At 40.2% G+C, this 26,036-nt stretch overlaps 3 protein-coding genes across 5 annotated transcripts in view; 2 read left to right on the forward strand and 1 right to left on the reverse strand.

The window, feature by feature from the left end:
• CEP95 (centrosomal protein 95) overlaps positions 1 to 9,367 on the reverse strand; it is a 65,286-nt gene extending 55,919 nt beyond the window's left edge. The window contains exons 1-6 of the mRNA XM_036836685.1: positions 9,227 to 9,367; positions 7,608 to 7,736; positions 6,410 to 6,517; positions 4,649 to 4,759; positions 1,758 to 1,863; positions 215 to 330 (exon numbers count right to left, since the gene is read on the reverse strand). Coding sequence (XP_036692580.1) covers positions 215 to 330; positions 1,758 to 1,863; positions 4,649 to 4,759; positions 6,410 to 6,517; positions 7,608 to 7,736; positions 9,227 to 9,245 — 589 coding nt within the window. The 5' untranslated portion in view covers positions 9,246 to 9,367. The remainder of the gene's footprint in view (positions 1 to 214; positions 331 to 1,757; positions 1,864 to 4,648; positions 4,760 to 6,409; positions 6,518 to 7,607; positions 7,737 to 9,226) is intronic.
• An 85-nt stretch (positions 9,368 to 9,452) lies between these two features.
• Positions 9,453 to 17,002, forward strand: DDX5 (DEAD-box helicase 5). Of its 3 annotated transcripts, none has more exons than XM_036837032.1 (14): positions 9,453 to 9,592; positions 10,163 to 10,341; positions 11,539 to 11,704; positions 12,047 to 12,143; positions 12,231 to 12,364; positions 12,482 to 12,547; positions 12,796 to 12,937; positions 13,018 to 13,178; positions 13,267 to 13,439; positions 14,057 to 14,167; positions 14,401 to 14,462; positions 14,554 to 14,613; positions 15,873 to 16,097; positions 16,296 to 17,002. In XM_036837032.1, exons 2-14 carry the CDS (start codon positions 10,298 to 10,300, stop codon positions 16,697 to 16,699), a joined length of 1,845 nt encoding a protein of 614 aa, XP_036692927.1. In that variant the 5' UTR covers positions 9,453 to 9,592; positions 10,163 to 10,297; the 3' UTR covers positions 16,700 to 17,002. The 3 variants fall into 3 exon arrangements, with proteins under 3 accessions (XP_036692927.1, XP_036692926.1, XP_036692925.1); XM_036837031.1 differs by lacking the exon at positions 9,453 to 9,592 and adding an exon at positions 9,730 to 9,850; XM_036837030.1 differs by lacking the exon at positions 9,453 to 9,592 and having other exon boundaries at positions 10,112 to 10,341.
• A 6,139-nt stretch (positions 17,003 to 23,141) lies between these two features.
• POLG2 (DNA polymerase gamma 2, accessory subunit) overlaps positions 23,142 to 26,036 on the forward strand; it is a 31,814-nt gene continuing 28,919 nt past the window's right edge. Inside the window, exons 1-4 of the mRNA XM_036837033.1 lie at positions 23,142 to 23,318; positions 24,089 to 24,215; positions 24,328 to 24,433; positions 25,300 to 25,473. Coding sequence (XP_036692928.1) covers positions 23,285 to 23,318; positions 24,089 to 24,215; positions 24,328 to 24,433; positions 25,300 to 25,473 — 441 coding nt within the window. The 5' untranslated portion in view covers positions 23,142 to 23,284. The remainder of the gene's footprint in view (positions 23,319 to 24,088; positions 24,216 to 24,327; positions 24,434 to 25,299; positions 25,474 to 26,036) is intronic.

Raw genomic sequence — 26,036 nt, forward strand, 5'->3', positions numbered from 1 at the left:
ATTTGCCCATGTGCCTAGGACTCCCACTTGACTCATTCTGGACAACTGTTCATATATAGTGGGTAACTGTAGTATTCTGGAATTTCAATTTTGATGTCCAGTTAGGGCTCTCTCTATTCTTCTCAACTTTTAAACACTTCTAAGTATAACTATTTACATTTTCACAGTTTTATGTTGAATAACAATAACTGATATTTGGAGTTTAACTACTCACCATTACTTCTTAGAGAAAACGTGTGTGCTGTGTCTCCAAGTCTAATTATTTCACCAGTGGATTCTGCTTCATCTCCACCCCAAGAGGGGCCCAATGCATCAGATGACGAGGAGCACCTGAAAGAGTTTCCTCACTTACTGATGGCCTGGCCTGACCACAAAGGGCCCTTTCTGTGAGGATCCCGAGAGCTGCTTCAAGCAGCCTGCCTATGGATGTTCAGATTCGTCATTGTTATGTGCAGAAAACAGGAGACTTTTCCTTCTGCTGCTTATCTGTTTTAACTGATACATGTATGGCGGGAAAAGCTGTGTATAAAGTGTCAAAGATTAAATGTACAGGCGAATATACACAGAGAACAATAAATACTGGTTACTTTAGAGGTGTGGAAGTGAAGGGAATTTAGGTAGGATATTAATTTTGTATTAAACATCCTTTTATTGTTTCACTTCTGCACTTCTGTTATTTTTTTAATCTAATAATGAAAAATAAAGTCAAAAAATTTATTTTCTGATGGTCTCCTTTAAGACACATTTTCTACAACATACTATATTTAAACAAGAAGGCTTTGCCTGTGCTTTTCAAACCATGACAAACTCCATAAAAAAACTGATAATCGGATACTTAAAGGAAAATCATAGCAGCATGTTCAACCTCTTCTTGGCAGAAGTACAATCAAACCTGCAACAACATTACATTTTGCCTATGAAAACAGCATAAATTTTAAAACTCTGGTATTGGTTGGTGATACTGGTTGATGAGGGTGCAGTAACCCAGTACTTTTATACTGCTGGTGGGTATTTAAATAGTCACAGCCTTTTTGGAAAGTAATTTGGCAACTTTTAATAGCCTTATATCATTCATAGTCTTCGACTCTCAATGTAGCTTAAATATATGAGTGGGAGGAGGGTAGAGAAAGAAACAGAAGTATGTATCACATTAAAAAAATAATAATAATATGAAAAACAAAGGAACAACTACCTCCACTTCAGAGGCGTGGTTTAATAAATTATGATGCACCCATATGCATGATATGTTATACAGTGATTAAAAATGATTTTTATAAAGACTTTATTAAGTTAGGAAAAGACTTGATGTGTTAAACTTTAAAATGCAGGGAACAAAATTATACAGACAATATGACTAAATCCCCAAAAGAAAAACACAGTAAAAAAGGCTAAATTACAACAAAATGTTAACAAGCAGTTACTTAGTTCTGAATGATACAGTTCATCTTTTTTCTTTTTTATTCCTCTGTACTTTCCAAGTTTTCAACAAGGAACATAAACTACTTTGATGATTAAGGGAAATGTTTTAAATTAAGTAGGTGGCTAATGCTGAGAATTAAGTACTATATATATAGCTCGAGGTTCTTAAAACTCCCTCAGGGAGGTTTAAAACATGAGAAGTTAGTAAATTTTCACATCAGCTTTGTTTTTTGTTTTGTTTTTTTGCTGTCATTCTGGTATATTGTGTGCAATTTTAATTCTTAGTAGAAAGAAAAGCATAACTTGTTTTGCTTAAATTCACAGATATTGAGTGCTACCTCTCAAAAGAAACTCTTTTCCATGATGATCTGGATTCTTTAGTACTTTCTCGCTCTTCCAAAGGGTCTCCTCGATGGGATTCTTTAGAACCCTGTCCAGTTTCACCTGTTTAGAACAGATAAAAACAATACCAAAAAACCCAAGTTAATGCAACTATTTCTCTACAGGGGATGGGTAGAGGTAAGGACAGTAAAATACCCTCAACCCCTTCCTGGTAAACTGGGCTCTAGTGAAAGTGAAGTAAGAACCAAATCATTACTTGCAATGAGCACGCAAGTGTTGCTTTAAAAGCAGGGTCTACAGTTGTATTAGCAATGTTCTATTTTTTAAGCCAGGTGGTAGGTTCATTTAGTATTCTTTACACTTCTCTATCTGTGAGATAGCTGAGGCAAGATGACTAGGATGTGGCTTCAGAAAAACATGACTATGTCAGCCTACCTCAAGCTGCAAGACAATCATGCCCTAGCCTAAGATAAGAGTGAGACCACATCAAGGTGTGGATGAAATTTTCCTTAAGACTATCAACCTTGGGACTTCCCTGGCGGTCCAGTGGTTAAGACTCTGTGCTTCCACTGCAGGGGCATGGGTTCGATCCCTGGTCAGGGAGCTAGGATCCCTCATGCCACACGGCATACCCCAAAAAAAAAAAATAAGACTCTCAACCTTTTTTCTACCCCAACATACTTAAGAAATACACTTTCACAGTGGCAGTAACTCACTAGGGAAGTGATTTCAGGAGGTATGTGGATGAAACCTCCTACTTCAGATATACCCGTCTGGATATTCCCATCCCACTTCTAGAGATTTCCTGTTTAAACAACCACCTTCACTTTTTTCTGTTTCTATATTCGCCAAGCAACATTTTAACAACATTAGTCAATATTCATTGTGTATTTACTCTGGGCTAGGTTCAATACTAAATTATTTATGCATATCTATTAACCTTCACTACAATCATGAAAGAATTTCAGATGAGAAAACTGAGGCTTAGAGAGCTTCAGTCCTACAGTGAGGGATGAAACTTAGTGAGTCATACAGTGAGTGGCAGCATTAAGCCCATAGTCTGCCTTCAAATCCCTTGATCTTCAGCGGTAAATGATAATGCTAGCTCAGAAGAAACTGCTCTGTACCTGACATGACTAGTGATAATACAGATTTATTTCCCATTATTAATTGGCATTTTGAAGATTCTGATCAGCTCTAGGTAATACTGCTATATAAACTTGGACCTGCAAAGGTGAGAATCAGACTTCAGAAAACATTCTCCAACTACAGTACTATCACATAGGGAGGCCCCATCTGAGCAACTCCCTTCTAGCAGCACTAAGCTTATCATATCCTACTGACCTCCCCTGGGAAAATCCCCCGCTCAGCATTTCTTTATTACCAGCCTCACATGTAAGTATCTCTCAGTTCTGTCCTCCTCTCCATCCCCACTGCCTATCATCTCTCCCTTACATGCCATCAAGTACTACATCATAAAAATTCCTGTCGTTAGAACATTTCAAATTAATCACTCTTTTAGGTAGTTTTCTTCCCCTTACTCTTGCTGCTAAAATGACTAAAAAGCCACAGAGCATCGAAATACCTACTGGTAGCCTTGAATTAGGTGAGTTTTTGCATGTCATTCACTCCTTCCCAATTCTCCTACAATGTTTTTACTGTATGTATTTATGGCAGTCTCCCTGACTTGAGTATAGTTTTGAGAGCAATAAACATGGCATGCAGCTGTGAATCTTCCCAGAGTACCTAGGTTGATATTTAACATACATTAAACACTCAAAACTCAGAAGTTTTTTGAAAAAAAAAAAAATGTACAGTGTGGCGTGCCTTTCAATCTTTCCTTCTAGGCCTTATCTCTATATGCTTTTAAGTCTTTTTCAGCAACAAGGATAAAAGGTAGAAAACTACCTCTAACTAAAGAATTTAAGATTAATTTCAGATGTTATATTCACAGCATAGGTCTCACCATCAACAGTGTGAGAATTAGGAATGATGAGCCTGCCCAAATTTTTTGTCTTCGTTTGTATTAGAATTTATACTAATTGCTATTGCTGCTAAAAACTTGTTTTGGATAACTTTACAATAGTAAACCCATTCTAATATGGGTCATATATTATTCACTGTGTATTAATACATACAGTAGTATTTATTGACCAGTCTCAAACTGTTAAGACATAAGGTTCTTTGTTTTTTTCCCCCAATGATAACATTGTGTGAAGACCTTCAAGCACCTTTCTTTTGTATTATTTTCTTAGGACAAATCCCTAGAAATGGGATTTATAGAGCCAAAGATTATGAATAGCACTTATACACTAATGATCCAGTTTAAATAACCACGACACCTTTGGAAAATAATACAGCAATAATGATCTTTATCATTAAAAAAACATAATATCAAAATTTCATACAATAAACCGTTACGATTTGGAGAACTGAGTCACTTGAAGAATGAAATAAAAAATATTCACGCTGTCACAAACTGAAGTGTAGGTTGGAGACAGAAATGTACCAACCCTTCCTGCTGATGCCTCCCCAGTATCCAAATTTATAACAAAAATGGCAGTTCTGACATAGGAAATTTTGGAGTAAGGAATTTCATGTAATAGGACAATAAGCAATTTTAGCCAGATTTAGCTTTCTATTATAGATTAGCTTTAAAGTACCTTATGAGCAATATCCAAGTTAACAAAAGACATGATGGTAGTCTAGGATAGAGGTTTCAACCACTTGGAACAACGAGAATTGAAATTTAATTTATAATTAAATTTATCAGATACAGTGTATTAGTGATTCTAATTACTATGGAGAAAAATAGGCAAAAAGATAAAAGACAAAAAGAGACATAACACAGAATATAAATCAAACCAAATTTTTTTCTTAAACTTACTTTTCTCGTGAGATGTTTCACTGATGTGTTCTGTAAGATACTCCAGTAACCCATCAAATATTTCTAGGAGATTCTTAATAGATTCTTTATCTCCTTTCACTATATTTTCTCCTGAACACAGAATACAGAGCTATTAAAAAAAATTAACCAAGAAATTGAAAGCCTCATAATTTTGAAATGGATATACCACTGTGAAAATATTGTTCACGATACAAAGATTATAAATTAATCCAGGAGAAAAAAATATTATAAATATTAAAAACATTAATTTCTTGATGCTTGATTATATCTGAAGAAAAAGGGGTAGTCTTGAATAGTATGGTTGATAATTCATTGGCACAGTCCTTCATTTATCAAGAAGCAAAATAAGTGGACTTCATCCTCTAAGTTTTATACTGAAGTATAAATAAAGCAACTAAGCTGAACTTTATTAGGCTGGCGAAAAAAAACTGCAGGAGGGAACACTGCTGCTTTGCAGTCTACTGGAGGAGGTAAGCAGTTTTGCAACTTTCCATGGGGATGGGGTGGGTATGAGTTGTCAGGGGCAGCTCTGCATCAAAAAGTTCTATAAGCAGACACAACCTTGGTGTACAGTATGTTTATTTAGTAAATACAAATACCAGAAATTACCCTACTTGGGTGATAAAGCCATTCCAAATTTCAAAAGAACAGGGAAATCCCAGGGTTATCCCTCAAAATGAATTTTCTCCAAACTAGTTTACCACATTCATTCACCTAGAACTGCACTAAAAAACTTAAGATCTTATTGATATATCAAAATAAGAGATGTAAATGACCTACCCTGATTAACATATACCTCTTTTAACGACTGTCAAAGAATGAAACAGTATAAACCTTTGCTTAGTGACTTAAGTATAGTTTCAAGTCCCCAAGATTCCCTCTGTTCATTAGCTTGTAATAATTTACTGAACTAATCCTCATTTTCTATTTACCAAAAATAGGGATTTACAAATGTATTTGGTACGTTTGGCTTTTAAATACAAGCATGTACACTTTTTTGGAAAAAGGCTGAAAAACAATTTACGGTTTTATTTATTTTGAACAGGTAATACATTCACATGGTTCAAAATTCCAAAAGTGCAAAAGATATAAAATGAAAAGTCTCATCCCACCCTTGTCCTGCAGCCCTGTAGTTCCTCTCATTGGAGGTAATCAGTATTACAGGTTTTTTGCATATGCTTCTAGAGAGTCCTTTGGCATTCAATCAACTGCATATAGTTTCTCCCCACCTTAGTTTTTACAAATAGTAGCATACTCTGCACATTAGCATTATAACCGCACCATGTTTTTCTCATACAATATATATTAGAGATCATTCTGCTAATATGGAACGCTGTATACAGAACACCATCAATTATCTTTCACAGCTGCAGAGTAGTTCCCTATATGGAGCTATAATAATTTATTTAACCTGTTCCTATTAATGGACATTTAGGTGTTTCTAATTTTTAGCAACTACAAACAAGCAGACTGATAGCTTTAAAGTAACAACAACAAAACACACCTCAAACTACCAGCTAGGATTCTTATATCTTAGACCTATCCCAAACTCAATGTATGACTCCTGGAAAAGCTCATAAGGATGGTTGTCTTAACTATACCAGTGAATTGTCTTGGCTCAGTCTTGCTGTTTGGTCTATTTCACAAGCTTACTCATTTGGTTAAACAATATCTAGAGTGCTACAAAACAAATTATTTTAGTAAAACGCAAAATTATCTGATGGTTAAGTATATACCAACCTGTTATGTGAGACAAGCTGACCTGCAGATAATCCAAAGCCAATGAATCAATTACTGCTTGTACATTGTGAGCTTCATCCTCTTGACTCCTGGGAATAGCTATGAGGTCTGTGGGAAAAAAACTACATAATTTTGCATCTATGAGAGTCCAAGTTTTCATCTATCTGTCTCTGACCAGGCCTCTGAGCTCTGCCCAAATAGAGCAAGCTATAACGTACAGATAAACAGAGCCTGAATTCCACAAAGTAGAATCTTTAGTGGCTGAATGTTTATTGATTGAATATGGTTGACTATTTATTCAATCAACATATATATGAACATGCTCTATAATAAGCACCGTGTTAAAGAAAGCTAAAAAGGTCCCTGAATTCAAGAAGATACTAATACTCTAATAAGGGAGAAAATCCAACGGAGACTTTAACCTATAACCATAGGCAGGTGTGCAAGGAGGGATTCGTGTATGTCTTGTTAAAGCAGCCTATTGGGAATTATTGGTATAAAGGTTTAAAAGATCAGCATAGTGTCGAAAGATTTTAACAACAACTTAAATTTGGAGTTTCTCCTCTGGTATTGAGGAAGATGAATGTCTTGGGGAAGGATGAAAAAAAGTATTCTAAAAGACTGGTCTAATAACTACCTGCCTCTGAACCCTAAAGAGAGTTGAGACTAGTATCAAAGATACCAGCTGGAGGCCATCCCATTATTCCAGGAAGCGATGAGGGCACTGACTCATGGTAATGGAGGGAAGAGAGGCTACACAGAACTTTAGTGCTTAATGGTTATAAACTATATAAAGATACAGAGGCAGCAAAGCAATCTATGGATAAGAACTCTGAGATATTTAACCGGGAACAAAGTGCAAACAACAATTCTTATCCGTAACATTGGTTAAATACCAGGATTCAACAAGTTTCCAAATTCCACTCAACTTTAGAACTATGAAGGTACATTTACAGAAAAGGTGTGACTTTCACAGGGCATTACGAATGATTAAACAGTTGATGACCAAGGCAGTTATTACAGGTGGGCCTCCTAAGGTATTCATTAAGGCAATGAATGCTATTATTTAGATAGAAATAAGACGTACGCAAAGAGAAAACTCAAGATTTTATATGTACTATAGGATCTAACTAGAAAACCCTAGAAACTTATGGCCTAAGATACAGACACTATTACTCCCACTTTTAAGTACCCTTACCTGGTACCTTTTCTCCCAAAACAGACTGATAAAGAGCAATAAAAACATTAGCATCACAGTCTTCTAGTTCTCGAATCCTCAGGTGTATGTGACATTGCAAAAGAAGATTATTGGCAATGGTTACCCACTCTGTTGGGAAAGGAAGGGAAAAGATCAGCCTTAACTTGTACTAGAAAACATCATATACGTTCATTTAAAAAACCACCCCCACAAAAACAGATATTGAATTCTATAGAAGATAAGGAATTTGATTGTTAGAGAACTTCAAAGACCCTCCTAGTCATGATTTTTGAAAAGATGTATTTAATTTCTTGAGATGACTTCCAATAATTTCAATGTAGTCAAAACTATGATGCAGATCCAATTTTCACTGTTGCAACCTAAAATCCTACGTTACTTACCGTAGTCCTCATTTTACAAGCCATACATAGGTCTTCTTATTTAAAACACATTTACAAGTAAACAGGAATATTATGTTTTATATAAGACAGATTGTGAATAATAATTTGAGGTTACTAGAAACCAATTAATGGATGGTGCTTCAAATTCCCCATAGCATTAGTCATGTTTTTACCTAATTATCTTGTTCAAGGTGGAATTTCTCTGATGCCCAAACAGGTGGTGATTAACTTAGGCTGTTAAGAACTGGAGTAATGACACCATAAGAACTGCAGTAATGACACCAACATTACTGCATCTGTTCCATTTTTAATTATATTTGATGTATATGAAAGGAAATTTGAGAAATACATAAAAACGTCTCTAAATTCAGAGCTAACACATTACCAATACTGTCGAAGTTTCCTGTGTATCACCCCTTTATCGTTGGGATTAGCAAAATTATTTCAAGGGTTTCTCGACCAAAGGTAATTTAGCAAGTTTGAAACACTTATTCCCTCAAATAACTGGCGAGTAAGGGGGAAATTCTTTTATTCTGTATGCGTTATCTTCAGTATGTCTAGAAATAAATGTGTGTATGTGTAAGTGTGTCTTCAAGGCACATTATCTCCCTCTCCCCATGCCCATTACTCACAGCTGACCAAACCATGACAACTGGTTTGAACGCTGTCTTGGAGAAAAGAATGAAAGCGTCCTAGACAACCAAATCAATTCGTTTTTCAAAAGCGGCGCTGGACAAAGCCGGTTAACTCTAGAAAGCACTGAAGAGAAAAGTCCACCACTATTCTACTTTGGAAGAGGCATCAACAGATATTTACAATGCCAGTCCTCAGAAGTTCAAAACAGATGCACGTACGGCCTCAATCCCCACAATGCAAGAGCAGAGGGCACATTCCCCAGAGAAACAGCTGTCCGGGGAAGGACACTTTCTTCTGACCGTCCGTTTTTGCAGCCAAGAGGCGGGCGTGCGGCGGACGTCGCCGCAGGGCCCTTCTCTCCCCCCGCCCCCAAACCAGGCTCGACCGCTTCGAAGGGGCCAGGGAGCGGGGCTGACAGACCCGATTCAGAAAACCCGCCGACTACGACGGGGTGTCTGTCACGAGCCCCACTGGCAGCCCAGACCCGCCCGAGGCCTCAAGATAAGATGGGCAGGAGCGTTCGAGGACTTGGACTGTACGGCTTCAGTCCACACACAACCGGGGCTCAAGGCCGAGACTCACCAGCCTCTGAGCAGGCCATGTCGCGGAGGCAGGTCCTCGCCGGACTCCCAGCCGGGCGCGCGCGGGACGGTGTCCTGGGAGGGCCTCACGGCGCAAACCCAGCGGTGATAGAAGGAAGAACCTAACGAAAGGGCCGTGAAGGAGGGGTGGAAGAGGGAGGGACGTTAAAACGGCTTCTCGCTGCTGATTGGTCACCAAGGGAGCACTTCCTTTCGCAGCACGTGCCGAGGCGGCCGTTTGCGGGCTCTAGATACTATTCTCCACCGGCCAGATCCCGCTAAGGGGATCTCGGGTCGGTGGGTTTGACAGCCCGGGTCACCCAGCAGCCCAGGCCGATCTCCCGAGGGCATTAGCACAGCACTTCCGGTGAGCTATTCTGTCTTGTACTCCTCCGCCGAAGCCAACTGGGGAAGTAGTGCGGCCCGCTCACCCGGGGGGAGGGGGCAGCCACGTGACAATGTCAGGCTCCGCCTTCTCGCTTTGGTTGGTTATGGGCTTGAAAGCTCTCTGGAGACGTAAACATCTCCAAGTGGACAGAGCGGGTTCGCCTGGCCATTTTATTGTCTGGGCTGTACCTGGAAAAGGGCGCAGTGGCTTCCTTTAAGTGTGAAAGACGAGAAAAAGGTGAAGTCAAAAGAGTGCAAGCTGAGGCACCCCAGTGGTGGGTGGGCGGGTGGCCGGGTGGCCGGGTGGACCCACCCTTGTAAGGGGCGAAAAACGGGCGACGCTGAGGGAGGGGCCGCGGGGGGGAGGGGCGGGAACATGGCGGATGCCGGAACGCCGGCTGGCGTTGCGGCCTCTGCGCAGGGGCGGAGTGATTAGGTCATAGAGCGGCTCCCAGCATTCTCTGCGGCGGAGGAGGCGGTCCAGGCTATAAAACCGGCTGCCGGGACGCCGCCGGCACCTCATTCATTTCCACCGGTCTTTTGTCGGCAGTACCGGTTCTTGTCATCGCCGTCCGTCCGCTGCTGCCGCCCCCGCAAGGCTTCGCCGTCGCCGGAGCCACTTCCAGCGACTCGCCGCGCTCGATTCTCTTCGCTTCGCTCCCCGCCAACCGCAACCATTGACGCCATGTCGGGTTATTCGAGTGACCGAGACCGCGGCCGGGATCGAGGGTGAGTGTGGGAACCGACCTGTCAGGCCCGGCGGGTGGGGGATGGGAGGCCGATGAGGGTTGCGGGGGGCGGGGTGGCGGTGGAAACTCGCCTTCTTCAGCTTATCCTTGGGCCTCCTCCATTGAAGAAGGTTTGCGCCATTTTGATATTTGTCCAGAACTGGGAGTTTCCTGTTAACGACTCTTAAGATCGCCTTTTGTGTGGGAGGGGGGCATCGCGGCCTCGATGATTTAGCGGCTGTTGGGAGAATTTCGAGGAGCGCATTTTTAGGGAAGGAAAGCACAGTGCTTCGAGGCAAAGTTGCCGCTCTTAGGTGCAACGTTTCGGGAGGAGTTTTAGGGGCCTCAGGGATTCTGTGGGTGCCGAGGGGGCCGCCTCCGAAGCCGTTAATGCGGCGGGGGCAGGAGGCACCTCGGGAGTCGGCCATGTGGCTGAGCCGTGGGTAGAAAATGCCGGCGGCGGACATGGCGGCGGCGCCTTTGTTACCCCGCCCGGCGGAGGAGCTCAAAATGGCAGCGTCGAGAAAATGTGGCGCAGAGAGAAATGCGAGACAAAGAGGGAAGCGCCGCCCCAGCGGGAACGCCGCCCGGCCGACTCCGCCCGGGTCGGGACTCCTCCCCCGGTAGTCTCCAGCTCCTCCTCCTCTTTTTCTTCGCGTTATATAATTTCGCTTTCTCGGTCGGGAGTCCGATTGCGGGATCCCCCCAACTCGATTGGCTTGCGTGACTGTCTCCGAGACCACCTACCTTGTTCTGCTTTCACTGCCTGTGTTGTTCCGATATCCATTAAAACCAAAGCTCTTATGCTTGAGGACGGCTGGTAAATAGCGTCACTATTAAGCTGTTTTCTTCTTTCTTTATTGTCGTTCTTAGACATTTAATTTTTAGTCTTGTGGAAAAGATTAGTAGCAACCAGCTGTTGTCTATCCTTGTAATCGGAACTAGTGCTCGGGCAGCCAGTTTCCAACCTGGTAAATCCCGGGCTCTTGATTTGGCTTCAGTGGTGTGGACTTCGCACAACGTGAAATGAGGGAGATGCGGTGCTTATTGTGGCTTTTGAAAGAATGACTATCGCTAAGGACAGCTGGGTCTTCCATCTCCAATCTTTCATTGATCTTTAGCATGTGCTCAGGGATGGTAGGTAAGTCTGTACATGTTGAAAATACAACTTTTTTTTTTTTTTTTTTTTTAATTTTAGGTTTGGTGCCCCTCGATTTGGAGGAAGTAGGGCAGGGCCCTTATCTGGAAAGAAGTTTGGAAACCCTGGGGAGAAACTGGTTAAAAAGAAGTGGAATCTTGATGAGCTGCCCAAATTTGAGAAGAATTTTTATCAGGAACACCCTGATTTGGCTAGGCGCACAGCAGTGAGTAATTTCCTGTGGCTTCAGCAGGCTATAACTCATTGACTTTTCAGTGAATCAAAATCTGACTAGAAATTTCTTGCAAATTTTGGGAAACTCATGTTTTCCAAGTAAGTAGTTGGGGAAGAGGTGTTTCTCACTTTCGGAGACATGGGACGTTGACTTTTACGTGGAAGAGTTGAGTGTAATATAATAGGTGGTTCTTGTACTACATGCAGTTTTCTGTATGTGGATCCAAATTTTTGAAGGTCATCTTAAAGTAGATAATTATAAATTCAGGGATTTATTTTTAGTTAGCGGGAGTTGTCATGAGATTTCACTGGATTTTTATGATTTGTTTTGTAGCAAGAGGTAGAGACATACAGAAGAAGCAAGGAAATTACAGTCAGAGGTCACAACTGTCCAAAGCCAGTACTGAATTTTTATGAAGCGAACTTCCCTGGTAAGTGCTAGTTTTCCCCACTTTTTTCTTCTTTTTAATTTTTTTTTCTTGGCATTACTTATTTTTAATTGCTGTCAATAATTACAGCAAACGTCATGGATGTGATTGCAAGGCAGAACTTTACTGAACCTACAGCTATTCAAGCTCAGGGATGGCCAGTTGCTCTAAGTGGATTGGATATGGTTGGGGTAGCACAAACTGGATCTGGGAAGACATTGTCTGTAAGTTTGGGAGAACTTTCAAGTTATGTGACATGTGCTAGAGAAAATGGGGTGGGAATTAAAAGAAACCAGAAGTATTTGAATATAACTTCTGTTGTTTGCTTTCTCCCTGAATAGTATTTGCTGCCTGCCATTGTCCACATCAATCATCAGCCATTTCTAGAGAGAGGTGATGGGCCTATTGTAAGTTTACATATATATTCTATCAGTTTTTGGTTAGAAGTGTAGAAATTTGTAGAATATATAGCAAAAGTCAATTTGTGGTGGTTTTATATAGAGATATTAGTGACCTTACCCGGTTTACCTAGAGACAAAGTTGCTTTGGGTATTGACAAAGTAAATCATCTGCCAGTGTGTAACACTAATAAATTGTCACTCTAAAACTAGAATCCAGGACTCTGCTGAAGGTGTTCCACTTTCTCTTTCCATAGTGCTTGGTGCTGGCACCAACTCGGGAACTGGCCCAACAGGTACAGCAAGTAGCTGCTGAATACTGTAGAGCATGTCGCTTGAAGTCCACTTGTATTTATGGTGGTGCTCCCAAGGGACCACAGATACGTGATTTGGAGAGAGGTATGTAACAAGGTTTTATTTGTCACTGGTGATGCTGAAAGTTTTAGATGTCATGGTTGCATTTGTGTGTTTAATTGAAGGTGTGGAGATCTGTATTGCAACACCTGGAAGACTGATTGACTTCTTAGAATGTGGGAAAACCAATCTAAGAAGAACCACCTACCTTGTCCTTGATGAAGCAGATAGAATGCTTGATATGGGATTCGAACCCCAAATAAGGAAGATTGTGGATCAGATAAGAGTAAGTGCCCTTCAAATGTGTTCTCTTCAAATTTAGCTCTAAATCCATTCTTAGAATACAGTGCATTTTTTAATCCAAAAATCTTTAGCCTGATAGGCAAACCCTAATGTGGAGTGCTACTTGGCCAAAAGAAGTAAGACAGCTTGCTGAAGATTTCTTGAAAGACTATATTCATATAAACATTGGTGCACTAGAACTGAGTGCAAATCACAACATTCTTCAGATTGTGGATGTGTGTCATGACGTAGAAAAGGATGAAAAGTAAGTTTGACTATAAAAACTTCACAAATTGTTTAAAATGTTATTTTTTTTTAAATTTATTTATTTTTGGCTGTGTTGGGTCTTCGTTTCTGTGCGAGGGCTTTCTCCAGTTGCAGCGAGCGGGGGCCACTCTTCAGCACGGTGCGCGGGCCTCTCACTATCGCGGCCTCTCTTGTTGGGAGCGCAGGCTCAGTAGTTGCGGCTCACCGGCCTAGTTGCTCTGTGGCATGTGGGATCTTCCCAGACCAGGGCTTGAACCCGTGTCCGCTGCATTGGCAGGCAGATTCTCAACCACTGCGCCACCAGGGAAGCCCCCAAATGTTATCTTAAAAGTGACTTTCAGTTGGGTGGAATCTGTTAACTTGAAATTAGTCTGTCAGTCACTCTGAAAATTGTCTTGCTTCCTTCATTCAGGTACTTGTTGGCTATCACCGTTTTAATATAGCACTCTTATAGAAAAAAGATTCTTGTGGTTTATTTAAGGACCAAAGGTAGAACTATTTGAAAGGTTAAGCAGGTGTTTTCTTTTTAACTTGTAGCCATGTAGATTAAAGTTAGTGTTTTGCTCATCATAACCGTGGACTTCTTTTAGAATTCAGTTTTTTGTTTCCTTCAAGGCTTATTCGTTTAATGGAAGAGATCATGAGTGAGAAGGAGAATAAAACCATTGTTTTCGTTGAAACCAAAAGAAGATGTGATGAACTCACTAGAAAAATGAGGAGAGATGGGTATGTGGGCTTCTTCCATTGAAGCAGATATTTATTAGAGCTGAGTGTAGGGGAAGGGCAAACTTTAATCAGTGGTAGATTTTGAGTTTCAAAGGAATAATCTGGTAGTATAGGTAAGACTGTATATACAATATTTCAAGTGAAATTAAAAGGGTCTGTAACCAAAAATAGTTTAGCACTTGATTAAAATCTATGAGGTTTTAAATGTGACTACTAACGTAACTTTAATTTAGGTGGCCTGCCATGGGTATCCATGGTGACAAGAGTCAGCAGGAGCGTGACTGGGTTCTAAATGGTAAGTATTTCAAGTGAAGTTCCCCCCCCCCCCCAAACCTAGAATCCCATTCACGTCAGTAGTTATATGTGTGCCTTTTGTTTTTTTGCAGAATTCAAACATGGAAAGGCTCCTATTCTGATTGCTACAGATGTGGCCTCCAGAGGGCTAGGTTAGTACAAACTCGAATTCATGGCTTGGTTTCTCAGAAGATCTCCACATAATTTTTTTAAAGAAAGTTTATTGCTTTCTTTAACCTCTGCATTTTTTCTAAGTTTTTTTCATATAAAGGTGCAGTCTTTGTGGCAAGGCCTAGGCATGACAATCGGAGGACTCGAGGGGGATGGAGGACTAGTGATCGGCTGGCTGCTTCCAGTCGATTAGAGAGGTGAAAAGCTGACAGTGTGCCAGTAATCTTCAAAAGGCAGAGCATACCACCTCTGCCCCGTAAACTGTTCTCTCCGGGGGAAAAAACGGAAGTTATCCTCACAGTTCACTGCCGTGGTATTTCTTCTGTCCCATGCTTTGCATGACTGCCATGGTACAGCATTGTTTCAAACTGTTTACTGTGATCTGTGGGTCTTTGAGTTTCAGTGAGTTTGCTGAAATGTCGAAGAAATATTTCCAAACTTCAATGTTCAATGAAATTTTTGTTCAAGTTTGAAATGGAGAGAGCAGCTTTAAAAGGTACTAAGCCTTTTACAAATTGGTGAGTACTGGCACATAAGCTCTAGAGCAGGAGCAACTTCTCACACTTAGTGGGAAAAGAAAGCAGTGCTTTGAAAGTTCCTCCCTCACCTGCACAGTAGTCGTCATGTCGAGACCTGCCAGAGAGAGACACATTCTCAAGTGAATCCTGGCTTCTTGGAAGCGCTTGCCTAGACGAGACACAGTGCATAAAAACAACTTTTGGGGGACAGGTATGTTTTTCTTGCAGCTGCGGTTGTAAGGTCTTGGCAAGACAAGCAGTGTGGCCAGAATTTTGAACTTCTGATATGTGTGTAATGCAAAGGACCATGTATATTTTTGTTGAAAGGTCCTCAAAACGAGAGCACATGAGGAGGTTGCTGTGAACCTTTAATAGTGGCCCTACTGCACAGAAGCATTCAGATGTCACTTGATGATCTGTAAGGGGATTGTTAATTTGGGAATGTGTTAGGGAATACACACGTCCTTTTGACAGGCTCCATCATTGGGTGGGTAATGAGGCATAAGGATGACGTGTGCTTTTTCTTTTTTTCTCCCCCCCCACCCCCACCCCGCCCAACCTCAATGGTATTCCTACAGGGAATGGATAACCATTTTAACTGTATTTTTTGCAGCCCATACCTTCTTGGGAATACAATTGTCTAACTTTTTATTTTTGGTCTGGCTGTTGTGGTGTGCAAAACTCCGTACATTGCTATTTTGCCACACTGCAACACCTTACAGATGTGGAAGATGTGAAATTTGTCATCAATTATGACTACCCTAACTCCTCAGAGGATTATATTCATCGAATTGGAAGAACTGCTCGCAGTACCAAAACAGGCACAGCATACACTTTCTTTACACCTAATAACATAAAGCAAGTGAGCGACCTTATCTCTGTGCTTCGTGAAGCTAATCAAGCAATTAATCCCAAATTGCTTCAGTTGGTCGAAGACAGAGGTTCAGGTAAGACCAACCTTTGATAAGAAATGTCGGTGGTTTGGGGTCACCTAATTGCCTACAAATCAATTTAAATGGTATTGGCGGGTGAGTAAAAATCTTCCGTGCAGAACGGAGTTGAGAAAATATTTCACAGATAGACCTAATTCTTAGTAACAATTTATGCCATGGAAATAATCAGGTCTGCAATTTTTTTCTTGACAGGTCGTTCCAGGGGTAGAGGAGGCATGAAGGATGACCGTCGGGACAGATACTCTGCGGGCAAAAGGGGTGGATTTAATACATTTAGAGACAGGGAAAATTATGACCGAGGTTACTCTAGTCTGCTTAAGAGAGATTTTGGGGCAAAAACTCAAAATGGTGTTTACAGTGCTGCAAATTACACCAATGGGAGCTTTGGAAGTAATTTTGTGTCTGCTGGTATACAGACCAGTTTTAGGACTGGTAATCCAACAGGGACTTACCAGAATGGTTATGACAGCACTCAGCAATATGGAAGTAATGTTCCAAATATGCACAATGGTATGAACCAACAGGCATATGCATATCCTGCTACTGCAGCTGCGCCTATGATTGGTTATCCAATGCCAACAGGATATTCTCAATAAGACTTTAGAAGTATATGTAAATGTCTGTTTTTCATAATTGCTCTTTATATCGTGTGTTATCAGACAAGATAGTTATTTAAGAAACATGGGAAATGCAGAAATGACTGCAGTGCAGCAGTAATTATGGTGCACTTTTTCGCTATTTAAGTTGGATATTTCTCTACATTCCTGAAACAATTTTTAGGTTTTTTTTGTACTAGAAAATGCAGGCAGTGTTTTCACAAAAGTAAATGTACAGTGATTTGAAATACAATAAATGAAGGCAATGCATGGCCTTCCAATAAAAAATATTTGAAGACTGAATTAAGTGGAAATGGTACTTTATTTTACATATATAATGTCATGTAAAACTTGGCTTAGATGGTCTGTTTTTTTAATCATAAAAATAAATTGAGTGCTCCTTTCTATAGTTTCGTTTTGGGAAGTGGGAAGATCAGAAGGCCCTTCTTACTGTGATCTATTCCTATTTCAAGGATTAAAATGCGATTGATTTAGGTTGATTAACAACTCTAGGCTAGATTGCATAAAAGCTCTGTACTTCTCAACATCAGGTGAGTCATTTAATAATCTGTTGGCAGAGTGGTGAAATGAGATACTAAAACATACAGGAAATAACTGTATAGCCCCACCCTCAGACTGCTTAGTGTGAGAACATGGATGACTTTTGTTCCTTTTGCAAAATTTATAATTTGAAAAATCTCCAAATAACTTATTTTTGAAGAGGTTATATTTGTGCTCCTGGCAGTGTTACGAATTAACTGAAATATGGAACAAAGCTGAAAAGACTACACTCTTGAAGATGGTTGGCCAAGAGCTAAGTTTGAATTTGTTTTCAGTGTTCTTAGTGTAGGTAGTGTAGAGAGATGCTCGTTTTCACAGGCTTCCCGGGACTCTTAACTGTAGTCACACTGGGAGTCATGAATGTCCAGTAATTCAGGGAACTCAAAATGTAAGGTGTATTTATGTTCAAATGAACATTAGGAAAAAAATCCTCAAAATTAATGGTTAACCTAGAGGAAAGCCATGTTACCAAAGCACGGAGACTATGATTTAGGTCCTTCTGTTAGGGTCAATGTGGGTTTATTGCTAAAAAGATCCAGTGGGTAGCTTTAGGTTTAACTTTGGCTCACCAACCTCAATACTTCCTTTCAGTGATGGCTAGAAGTAAGACCTGAATGTCTTCCCAGCAGCTCTGGCATATGTGTTTTTTTTGCAAGAAGAGAAAAGGTCTTTATGAGACTTCATTTAAATACTGATTATTAAAGTGAGGCTTTAATTGGTGTTAATGCCTTATGTCTAAAATGTAACACAACTAGAATTTTCCTGGGGCAGGATAATGAGTGGTATTTTTAGGACTAATACATTGAAAACTGGTTCAGACTAGTAATTGAACAGTTTTCAATAGCATGATTAGTCAAATTATGACTTTTACAAGAAGCTTTTGGGGTAGGTTGGAGTATTTATTACATCTTTTACTGTTCAGTGTCTAACGTGGGCCTTTTAATTTGTAAACACTTAAATGATTGTGGAGCTGTGGAAAATATTTAACTATTTACCTTTTGAAGTAAGTTTTAAAAGACAGTCCACTTTTTAGCATGTGTGTTGTGTCCAGCCTGTGGTTGTCTTAACTAATAAATGTGATTTTTCTCCCCGTTCTCTCTTTTATTTATTTGCGTTTAGGCCTCTCGTGTGTTTCCGGGGTGTGGAAAACACACATAAATGTTACCCAGCTTTGCAGTTAATATAATTGCTTTCCAGCAATACTGTTTTTACTAGCATCGTTTTTTTTAAACAAATTTTCACATGTTCTTGTATGGAATGATTTTCTGAACCTGTCCTACACCACCTTAAATGTGATGAATTTTAACTTCGCATATTCTGTTCATTGCCAAGCTGCTACCCTCTACATAAACTGTTTCTTCCTGGTAGTCCAGTGGAATAGTTTGTTCTTTGCACCTGGGTTGATCTTTCAAGGTTTCCCTAGCCACTTTAAGGAAAGCTGGAAGTGGAAATCATGGCTTTTGGAATCAACCATTTTCCTCCATCTGGGCTGTTACACTTTCCACTATTGGGGCAGTTTTCTTAAGGGCTGTAAGTGTTAAAATGGAGCTGTAAAGCCACAAGTCCGCTCCGTAATCCTGGATCTCCGTTTTAAGCAGGTTTTCACAAGTTATTTTTGAAGGGTACTCTGGTAGAACAGCTTTATGTACGTGAGTGGTTGGTTGTCAGTGTGCCTCCACATTAACCTGGAGAGTTTAAATATTGCTGGGCCCTTTTCAGCAGTTTGTTTTTTAAGCAACGTTTCCAGGTGATGCAGGTGCTGCTGGCCCAGGGCATCCCTTTTAGCACCAATATGTAAAGGGACTATATTCCTTCCCCATCACAGCCCCACGCGCACTCCCAGGAGAGGGCAGGCAGGACAGCGGCAGCATTTTACTAGCGATGCACGCGAGGCGTGGGTCTCTAAACTACCATTAAGGAGTACAACTTGGAACCAAGGTTTATCTTCGTGAACACTTAAGTCTGAGAAGGTGTATTTAAATGGTAGTTTGTAGAACACCGAAGTATTCTGATGTCTCATTCGCGAAAAAAAAGGAAGGTAAAGCTGACTCAATAGTGGCAACAGCGGGATAGTGAAAAGTAGATGGGAATGATCTTTATCGGTGTTGAAGGCAAAAAGAAGTAGAGGGAGCCGGACGTGACGGAAATAAGAGGAGGCCTAAGTTCGCCTTGAGTGGGATAGGCACGCGGCGGTGGCGGCAGCAGCCGGAACGCAGTGACGTACTTCCGTTGGTGGGGCCGGGAGCGCGCACGCTCACTTCCGTCGCGCCTGCGCAGGTGGCCCTCCTACTCCCGGTTGTGGCGGTGTTTCGGGATCAGCCTCTCATAGGAAACTGCACTTTTAACTCCCGAGGGCGATGCGCTCCGGTGCAGCCGTCAGGGCCGGCCGGAAAGTCTGCAGGTGCCTGTTGTCTGGGTATAGTCGAGTAGATGGGGAGCAGCCGGAGCAGTTGACGGGAGGAAGCGGCTCCTTCGTAGGGCCCTTGAGGTCGCACGCGGAGCTGCCCCCGGTGAGCGAGCCGAGAGAAGGCCCCGAGTCTGGCGGCGAGGAGAGCGAGGCGCTGGTAGAGATCTGTCAGAAAAGGCGTTTCCTCAGTGGCACCAAGCGACAGCTTAGTCGAGATTCTCTTCTGAGCGGGTGCCACCCCGGCCTTGGCCCCTTGGGCATAGAGTTGCGGAAGAACCTGGCGGCGGAATGTGGGTCCTACGGTGGTGTGTTCAGGGAGCAGGTCTTCCCGTAGACGCCCTCCACCGGTAACCAGGCCCTTCGCTGCCCGGGGACAGTGCCTTCAGGTTAGTTTCTGCAGAAACGCTACGCGAAATCTTGCAAGACAAACGAGCTGAGTAGGAACAGCTAGGAGCATTCTTGAGAACTTCTGAAAACTTCTGGGAAACTACGGAGAACCTTCTTCACGGTATGCTTCACGATTTCATGCTTCAAAATAGGTGTCGGGGTGGAAAGGCAGACTCGCTCGATTTCCCAAATTGCAGCTGGCCCTGTGTTCACGTGAAAAGGAAATTATCTGGTTCTCAGTCTTCTTGAAGTAGTTGGGTTTGTTGACAGTGTTGCTGCCTTGGAGAAAACTGGTTCATGGGATCGTTATTGTTCCTTAAAGAATCCGGCCCAAGGCTCTAGTAAAGCTCTCAGTTTCACAAGGCAACCCTAGAATTTTGGAGTTTATTGAGCGGCCCTAGAATTAGGACCTAAATTAAATCGTGTGTTTGAATCATTAGTTTATTGTTACTAAAATATTTATAAATACTTCTATAGTTTTCTTTTTTTTATACACTATAGGCTAATCGAGAGCTCGTTTTTCTAGAGCAACAAGAAAATGCCCTCCCTCAGTTTTTCTTACCGAAAACTGATCTACACAGTCTGTTGTTTGAAGAGCCCTTAAGGTAATTTTTGAATTGGCAGAATAATAGGACTAATCAAGTTTTATAAGCGATTCTTGAGTGAATACATAGAAATTTGTAGGGCACAATATGCCTTCAAAGTCAAATAGATCATGATAGCAGAGATTCTGGGAAAAAAAAATTCAGAATTTTTACAGGACAGACTTGCTGCCACAGCATCTCATCTTTGCAAAATGCTATCCTTGCCATTTTTTATTAAGTGGTACTAGGAAGTAATTTAAAATAACTAGTGTCCATGGTTCTCTGAAAATTGGTACCTATATTGTAAACTTTTAAAGATTTCCTTAATAAAATAAAGCAAACAAACTGGTGAGTAAACGTGACAATTTTGAGTTGTACTACTTTAATTATTCCATGATGATTTTACTTTGGGGAAGTTAAATCACTGCTCATTACCATGTCCCAAAACAAATCAATCTTTTCTTCCCTATTAGAAAATGAAACATAGCTCTCTTAGATTCATCAAAGCATTTATTGATGTGCCGGACATTTTCTTGCCTTTAAGAAACTTAAATCCACTTACTTGCCAAATTTTTGGTTGTCTAGTGTTTTTAGCTTCTGAGTACCAGTTTGCCATTTCTTTCTATGCCCAATGCCCTTACCCTCTTTATTTCATGTTTGAGCTATTGTGGTAGGCTCTACTTATGAACGGTTTTTAAAATTTCTCAGCCATTATGTCTCCAAATATTGTTACTGCCCCATTCTTTCCTCTGTCCTTCTGTGATTAATTACACATATGTTAGACTCATCCCCCAGCATCTTGTTGTCAACTTTCTTGAACACATTAATCGCATTTAAAAGTCTATATCTGATAACTCAGATATGTCGGTTTCTATTAGTCTTACCTCCGGACTTTTGGTCATTTGGACTTTCGATTTTCTAGGTAATTTGTGTGGTAATTGTAGAGATAAATTGAGGCTCTGGGTGGCGTTGTTTTCTTTTACCTGGGAGGGTTTACTTTTGCTTTTGGCAGGCAGCTAGGGCATATCTTCTTAATACAATCCGGGATTAAGTGTATTGAGGCTGGGTTTCAGTCTTTTTGCTTCACCTCTACTCCTAGAGTGTAGCCCTTTGAGTGTGCGTAGTGAAAGGCTGGCGTGTTTTCCAGGGCCCCTCCTCCGTAAGAGCCTCGAACTACAATTTTTGTGCTTCCTAGCCCCATACGATGTCAGGAAGCTCTGCTCAGCATTTCAGCTTCTTAGTTCTCCTACTTCAGATTGGAAAAGCAGCACTAAATGTTGGGTTCACCTCTGTTCTTACTTTCTCTCCAAATCTCGGACCCTCAAGTCCTTACTGCCGTGACGGCTCTCCTGTGTCTTTAAACAGATTCTTTTTTTCAGTTTCTTGACCAGTTTTTCTTGTTATCAGCAAGCTTGTCTACTATTACCAGAAGTGGAAATCTCAAATCAAGTAACTTTTGAACACAGTGTTATCATTTAGTGGGATATAATCTAAGTGCATAAAGAACTACAAAGAAATCTTGAACTTTATTTTATTGATTTATTGTAAGTAGAAATGTTGGAATTATAATTCTGAAGCTGTTTCACATATAGGATAAAGCAAATAGAGCAATGGATAGATTTATTAGGAACCAAGATTTTCACTGAAAGAGAAAAGATGTAAAAAAAGGCAAGGATAAACTTTGTAATGTTAAATTTGAATTGACTATTAGTATGAATTCATGATTTTTAAAAAATACAAATTTCCTAACTTTCTTCATTGAAGGGGCCCAGAAGCGATGACAATAGCAATGAGCACACCTAGTACCCAGAGTTTGGTTTCTAAAGGAACCAGTGCTTGGAGAAATGGCTCATTCCAGGTATGGGGCAGGGACAGTACAAAGTGACTTTGGCACAGTTTATGGTGCTAGAAAGCAAAGAATTAGTAGAAGACTAGTGGGTTTATGTTAAAAGGACGTAGATGCTGGCTTGAAGGAGACTCCCACTGGCTAAGTTTGGGACAAATTGAACATTAAAATAAATATTGATGGTAACGGGATCAGAACACATTAAATAAAATTAAAAATCGAATCCACAGTGTTAAACAAAAAATTAAGTAATTGAGGCTGCTGGTAGAAAGAGGAGTTGAAAAGAGTTTGTTTTTATAGGAGCTATGCAATAAATGTAGAAGGAAAGATAGGATAGAAAAATCACCTTTTTATGATTTTGTAATCCTCGGTATAATAATTAATTCAAGCAAGGGTTCATCAACGGATTCTAAAATATCGGGTGTGGGACTTCCCAGGTGGTGCAGTGGTTAAGAATCCGCCTGCCAATGCTGGGGACACGGGTTCAAGCCCTGGTCCGGGAAGATCCCACATGCCACAGAGCAGCTAAGCCCACAAGCCACAGCTACTGAAGCCCGCGCGCCTAGAGCCCGTGCTCTGCAACAAGAGAAGCCACTGCAATGAAAAGCCCACGCACTGCAACAAGAGCAGCCCCTGCTCGCCACAACTAGAGAAAGCCCGTGTGCAGCAACGAAGACCCAATGCAGCCAAAAATTAATTAATTAATTAATTAATGAAAAGAAAACGATTGCCCCTTCGTTAAAAAATAAATAAATAAATAAAATAAAATATTGGGTGGAAGATTGTTGGGGAGCAGGATAATGTTGGGGAATGGATATTCACTACCTTTACTAGGTAATCAAATCTGGTTTCATTAAAAGTGGGATTATTTGATACTGTGTTACTCCTGTTAGGATGCAATAGGACATATACATCAACTATGTAGTATTTATTCCTGCTAAAAATGATTAACCCAAATTAAATCATAAGGAAAAATTCAGACAAATCTAATGTGAGATAATCTATGACTGGCCTGTTCTCAAATGAAAAATTGATATCATTAAAAGCAAAGTTAGAGAGGGAGAAGTCAGGGGAAATATTCTAGATTCAGAGTGATTTAAGAGACCTAATAAAATGCAATGAGTTAACCTTAATTAGGGAGAAAGAGCAGCAGTAAATGGCTTTTGGGGTGACAATTGGAGAAAATAGAATATTGACCATAAGTTAGATGAAATTATGATACTATGATTAATTTAATGGTGTAATAGTGGTATACAGTGAATGTTTTTAATTTTAGGAGGTACATGCTAAAATGTTTTTGGGTGAACAAGAAATAGAAAATAAATGTGGCAAAATGTTGACAATTGGTGAATCTAGGTTAAGGGTTTACAGATGTTTATTGTACTGTTCTTTCAACTTTCTTGTAGATTTGAAAATCTTCATACTAAAAAGTTGGGGAAACTACCTAAAATTAAGTGATAATCAATTAAGATCTGCCTTAGTAGCTCCATGCTACTGTACTTACTGCTATGTTACCATTATATTATCAATTTGTCTATAAATTGACCAAAATGATTTGGGCTTATAAAATAGATTTATATAGTGATTGATTTATCTTTTGACAGGTGCCTTGCAGCACTATGTTAATTACCTGGATCTGATAAACAAGAGGCTACCTTTTGGCCTTGCTCAGATTGGAGTGTGTTTTCATCCTGTTTCTGATACTAAGCAGACACCTGATGGTGTTAAAAGGTACACAAAAAATGGAAATAACTTGGCCTTGTATTTAAACAGTCACTTTCACTTTGGGATAGATTATATGATTTGCAAATAAATGATTATCTGATATTTCTGATATCCAAAGAATTGGTGAAAAGACTGAAGCTTCACTGGTATGGTTTACTTCAGCAAGAACTGCGAGCCAGTGGCTTGATTTCTGGTTACGTCATCGACTCCTGTGGTGGAGAAAGGTACTACAATAATTACCCTTAATTTAAAAATGATTAGGTAAATTGTCTTAGTGTGTCAGAGGTAATACTTCTCTACAATAAATGAAATTTATTTTGATGTAGCTATGTTATATTTATAAGAGACAGCTATAATAAATTAACAACTACATATAAAAAACTCTTTGTAAAGATTTTCATTGTTCCATAAAACAAAGTTACTTTAGTAAAGACGTCTGTTGATGTCTTGCTCAGAAACTTTTGTTAGTAAGACTTTACATTCTAGGTAAAGTTCAAATCCCTCACCTGGCATTCCTGACTGGTGTAGAGTTTGACCCTTGCCCACTCTTACAGCTTTAGCTTTTTTTTTTTTTTAAAAGATCTTTATTGGAGTATAATTGCTTCACAATACTGTGTTAATTTTGCTTCCAACCTCCATGAACTCTCCATATTAGTCAAATGGTCCTGTAATTTACAGTCAAGTTTCAGTGTAAGCCTAAGAGAAAAGAGTTGAAGTAAGCATTTTTGTCATGCCATTGTCTTATTTCTCTAACTCTCAAAATCTCCAAACACCCATCTAAACTAAATGGAATGATCACAAATAAGGAAGGATGAGAATGGTGAGTATGTGATACTTTCTTCTTTATACCACTTAGTTCATGGTTCCTTCCCCTCTTATTGATTGACAGAAATGCTAGATAGCATCAACAGTTTTTCTGTGTAATTCTTTCAGATTAAAAAACACTATTTGTAACAGTATATTCACTCATATTTAATTAAACTTAACAGTTTTTTATTTGGGACTTGACCAGTTTCATTCAGTTGCTGCGGGCAACTTTACTTTTTAATGTTTATTTTAATAAGTTAATAAGACAAACTTTCTTTTCCAGTTTGCTGTGAGTCCATCTAACTTCAGCAGCAGTGATTGTCAGGATGAAGCGGGCCAAAAAGGAAACAAACTTTACTACAATTTTCCGTGGGGAAAGGAGCCAATAGAAACCCTGTGGAATCTAGGAGATCATGAACTTTTACACATGTATCCTGAAAATGTAGCTCAATTACACGTATGTTTTACTTTGTGCTCCTATGTATCCTTTACCCAGATTCTCTAATTGTGATCATTTCTGAACCATTTGAGAATAAGCTGTAGACATGGTGCCCCATGACGTCTTAATACTTCAGTATGCATTTCTCAAGTACAGGGACTCACCTGTATAACCACAATGCAATCATTATGATCAGGAAAGTAACAGTAATCTGCTATTATTCTCAAATCCACAGAACCCTTCAGATGTAACCAATTATTCTAATCTGCCCTTTATAGGTCCAGGATCCAATCTAGGATCCTGTATTTCATGTAGTTGTCATGTGTCCTTAGTCTCCTTCAAATAATTCCTTTTATTTTTCCTTGTCTTTCATGACCTTGACATTTTTGAAGAGTACAGACCGGTTACTTTGTAGAATGTCCCTTGGTTTGAGTTTCTTTCATGTTTCCTCATGATTTATGTATTTTTGCTAAGAATGCCACAGAAATGGTGCTACCCTCTTCTGAGTGCATCATATCGGTTTGTTACTGGTGATGTTAACTTTTATCGCTTGGTTAAGATGATGCTTCCAGGTTTCTCCA

The sequence above is a fragment of the Balaenoptera musculus genome, chromosome 20, assembly GCF_009873245.2.
Source record: "Balaenoptera musculus isolate JJ_BM4_2016_0621 chromosome 20, mBalMus1.pri.v3, whole genome shotgun sequence".
Classification (NCBI taxonomy): domain Eukaryota; kingdom Metazoa; phylum Chordata; class Mammalia; order Artiodactyla; family Balaenopteridae; genus Balaenoptera; species Balaenoptera musculus.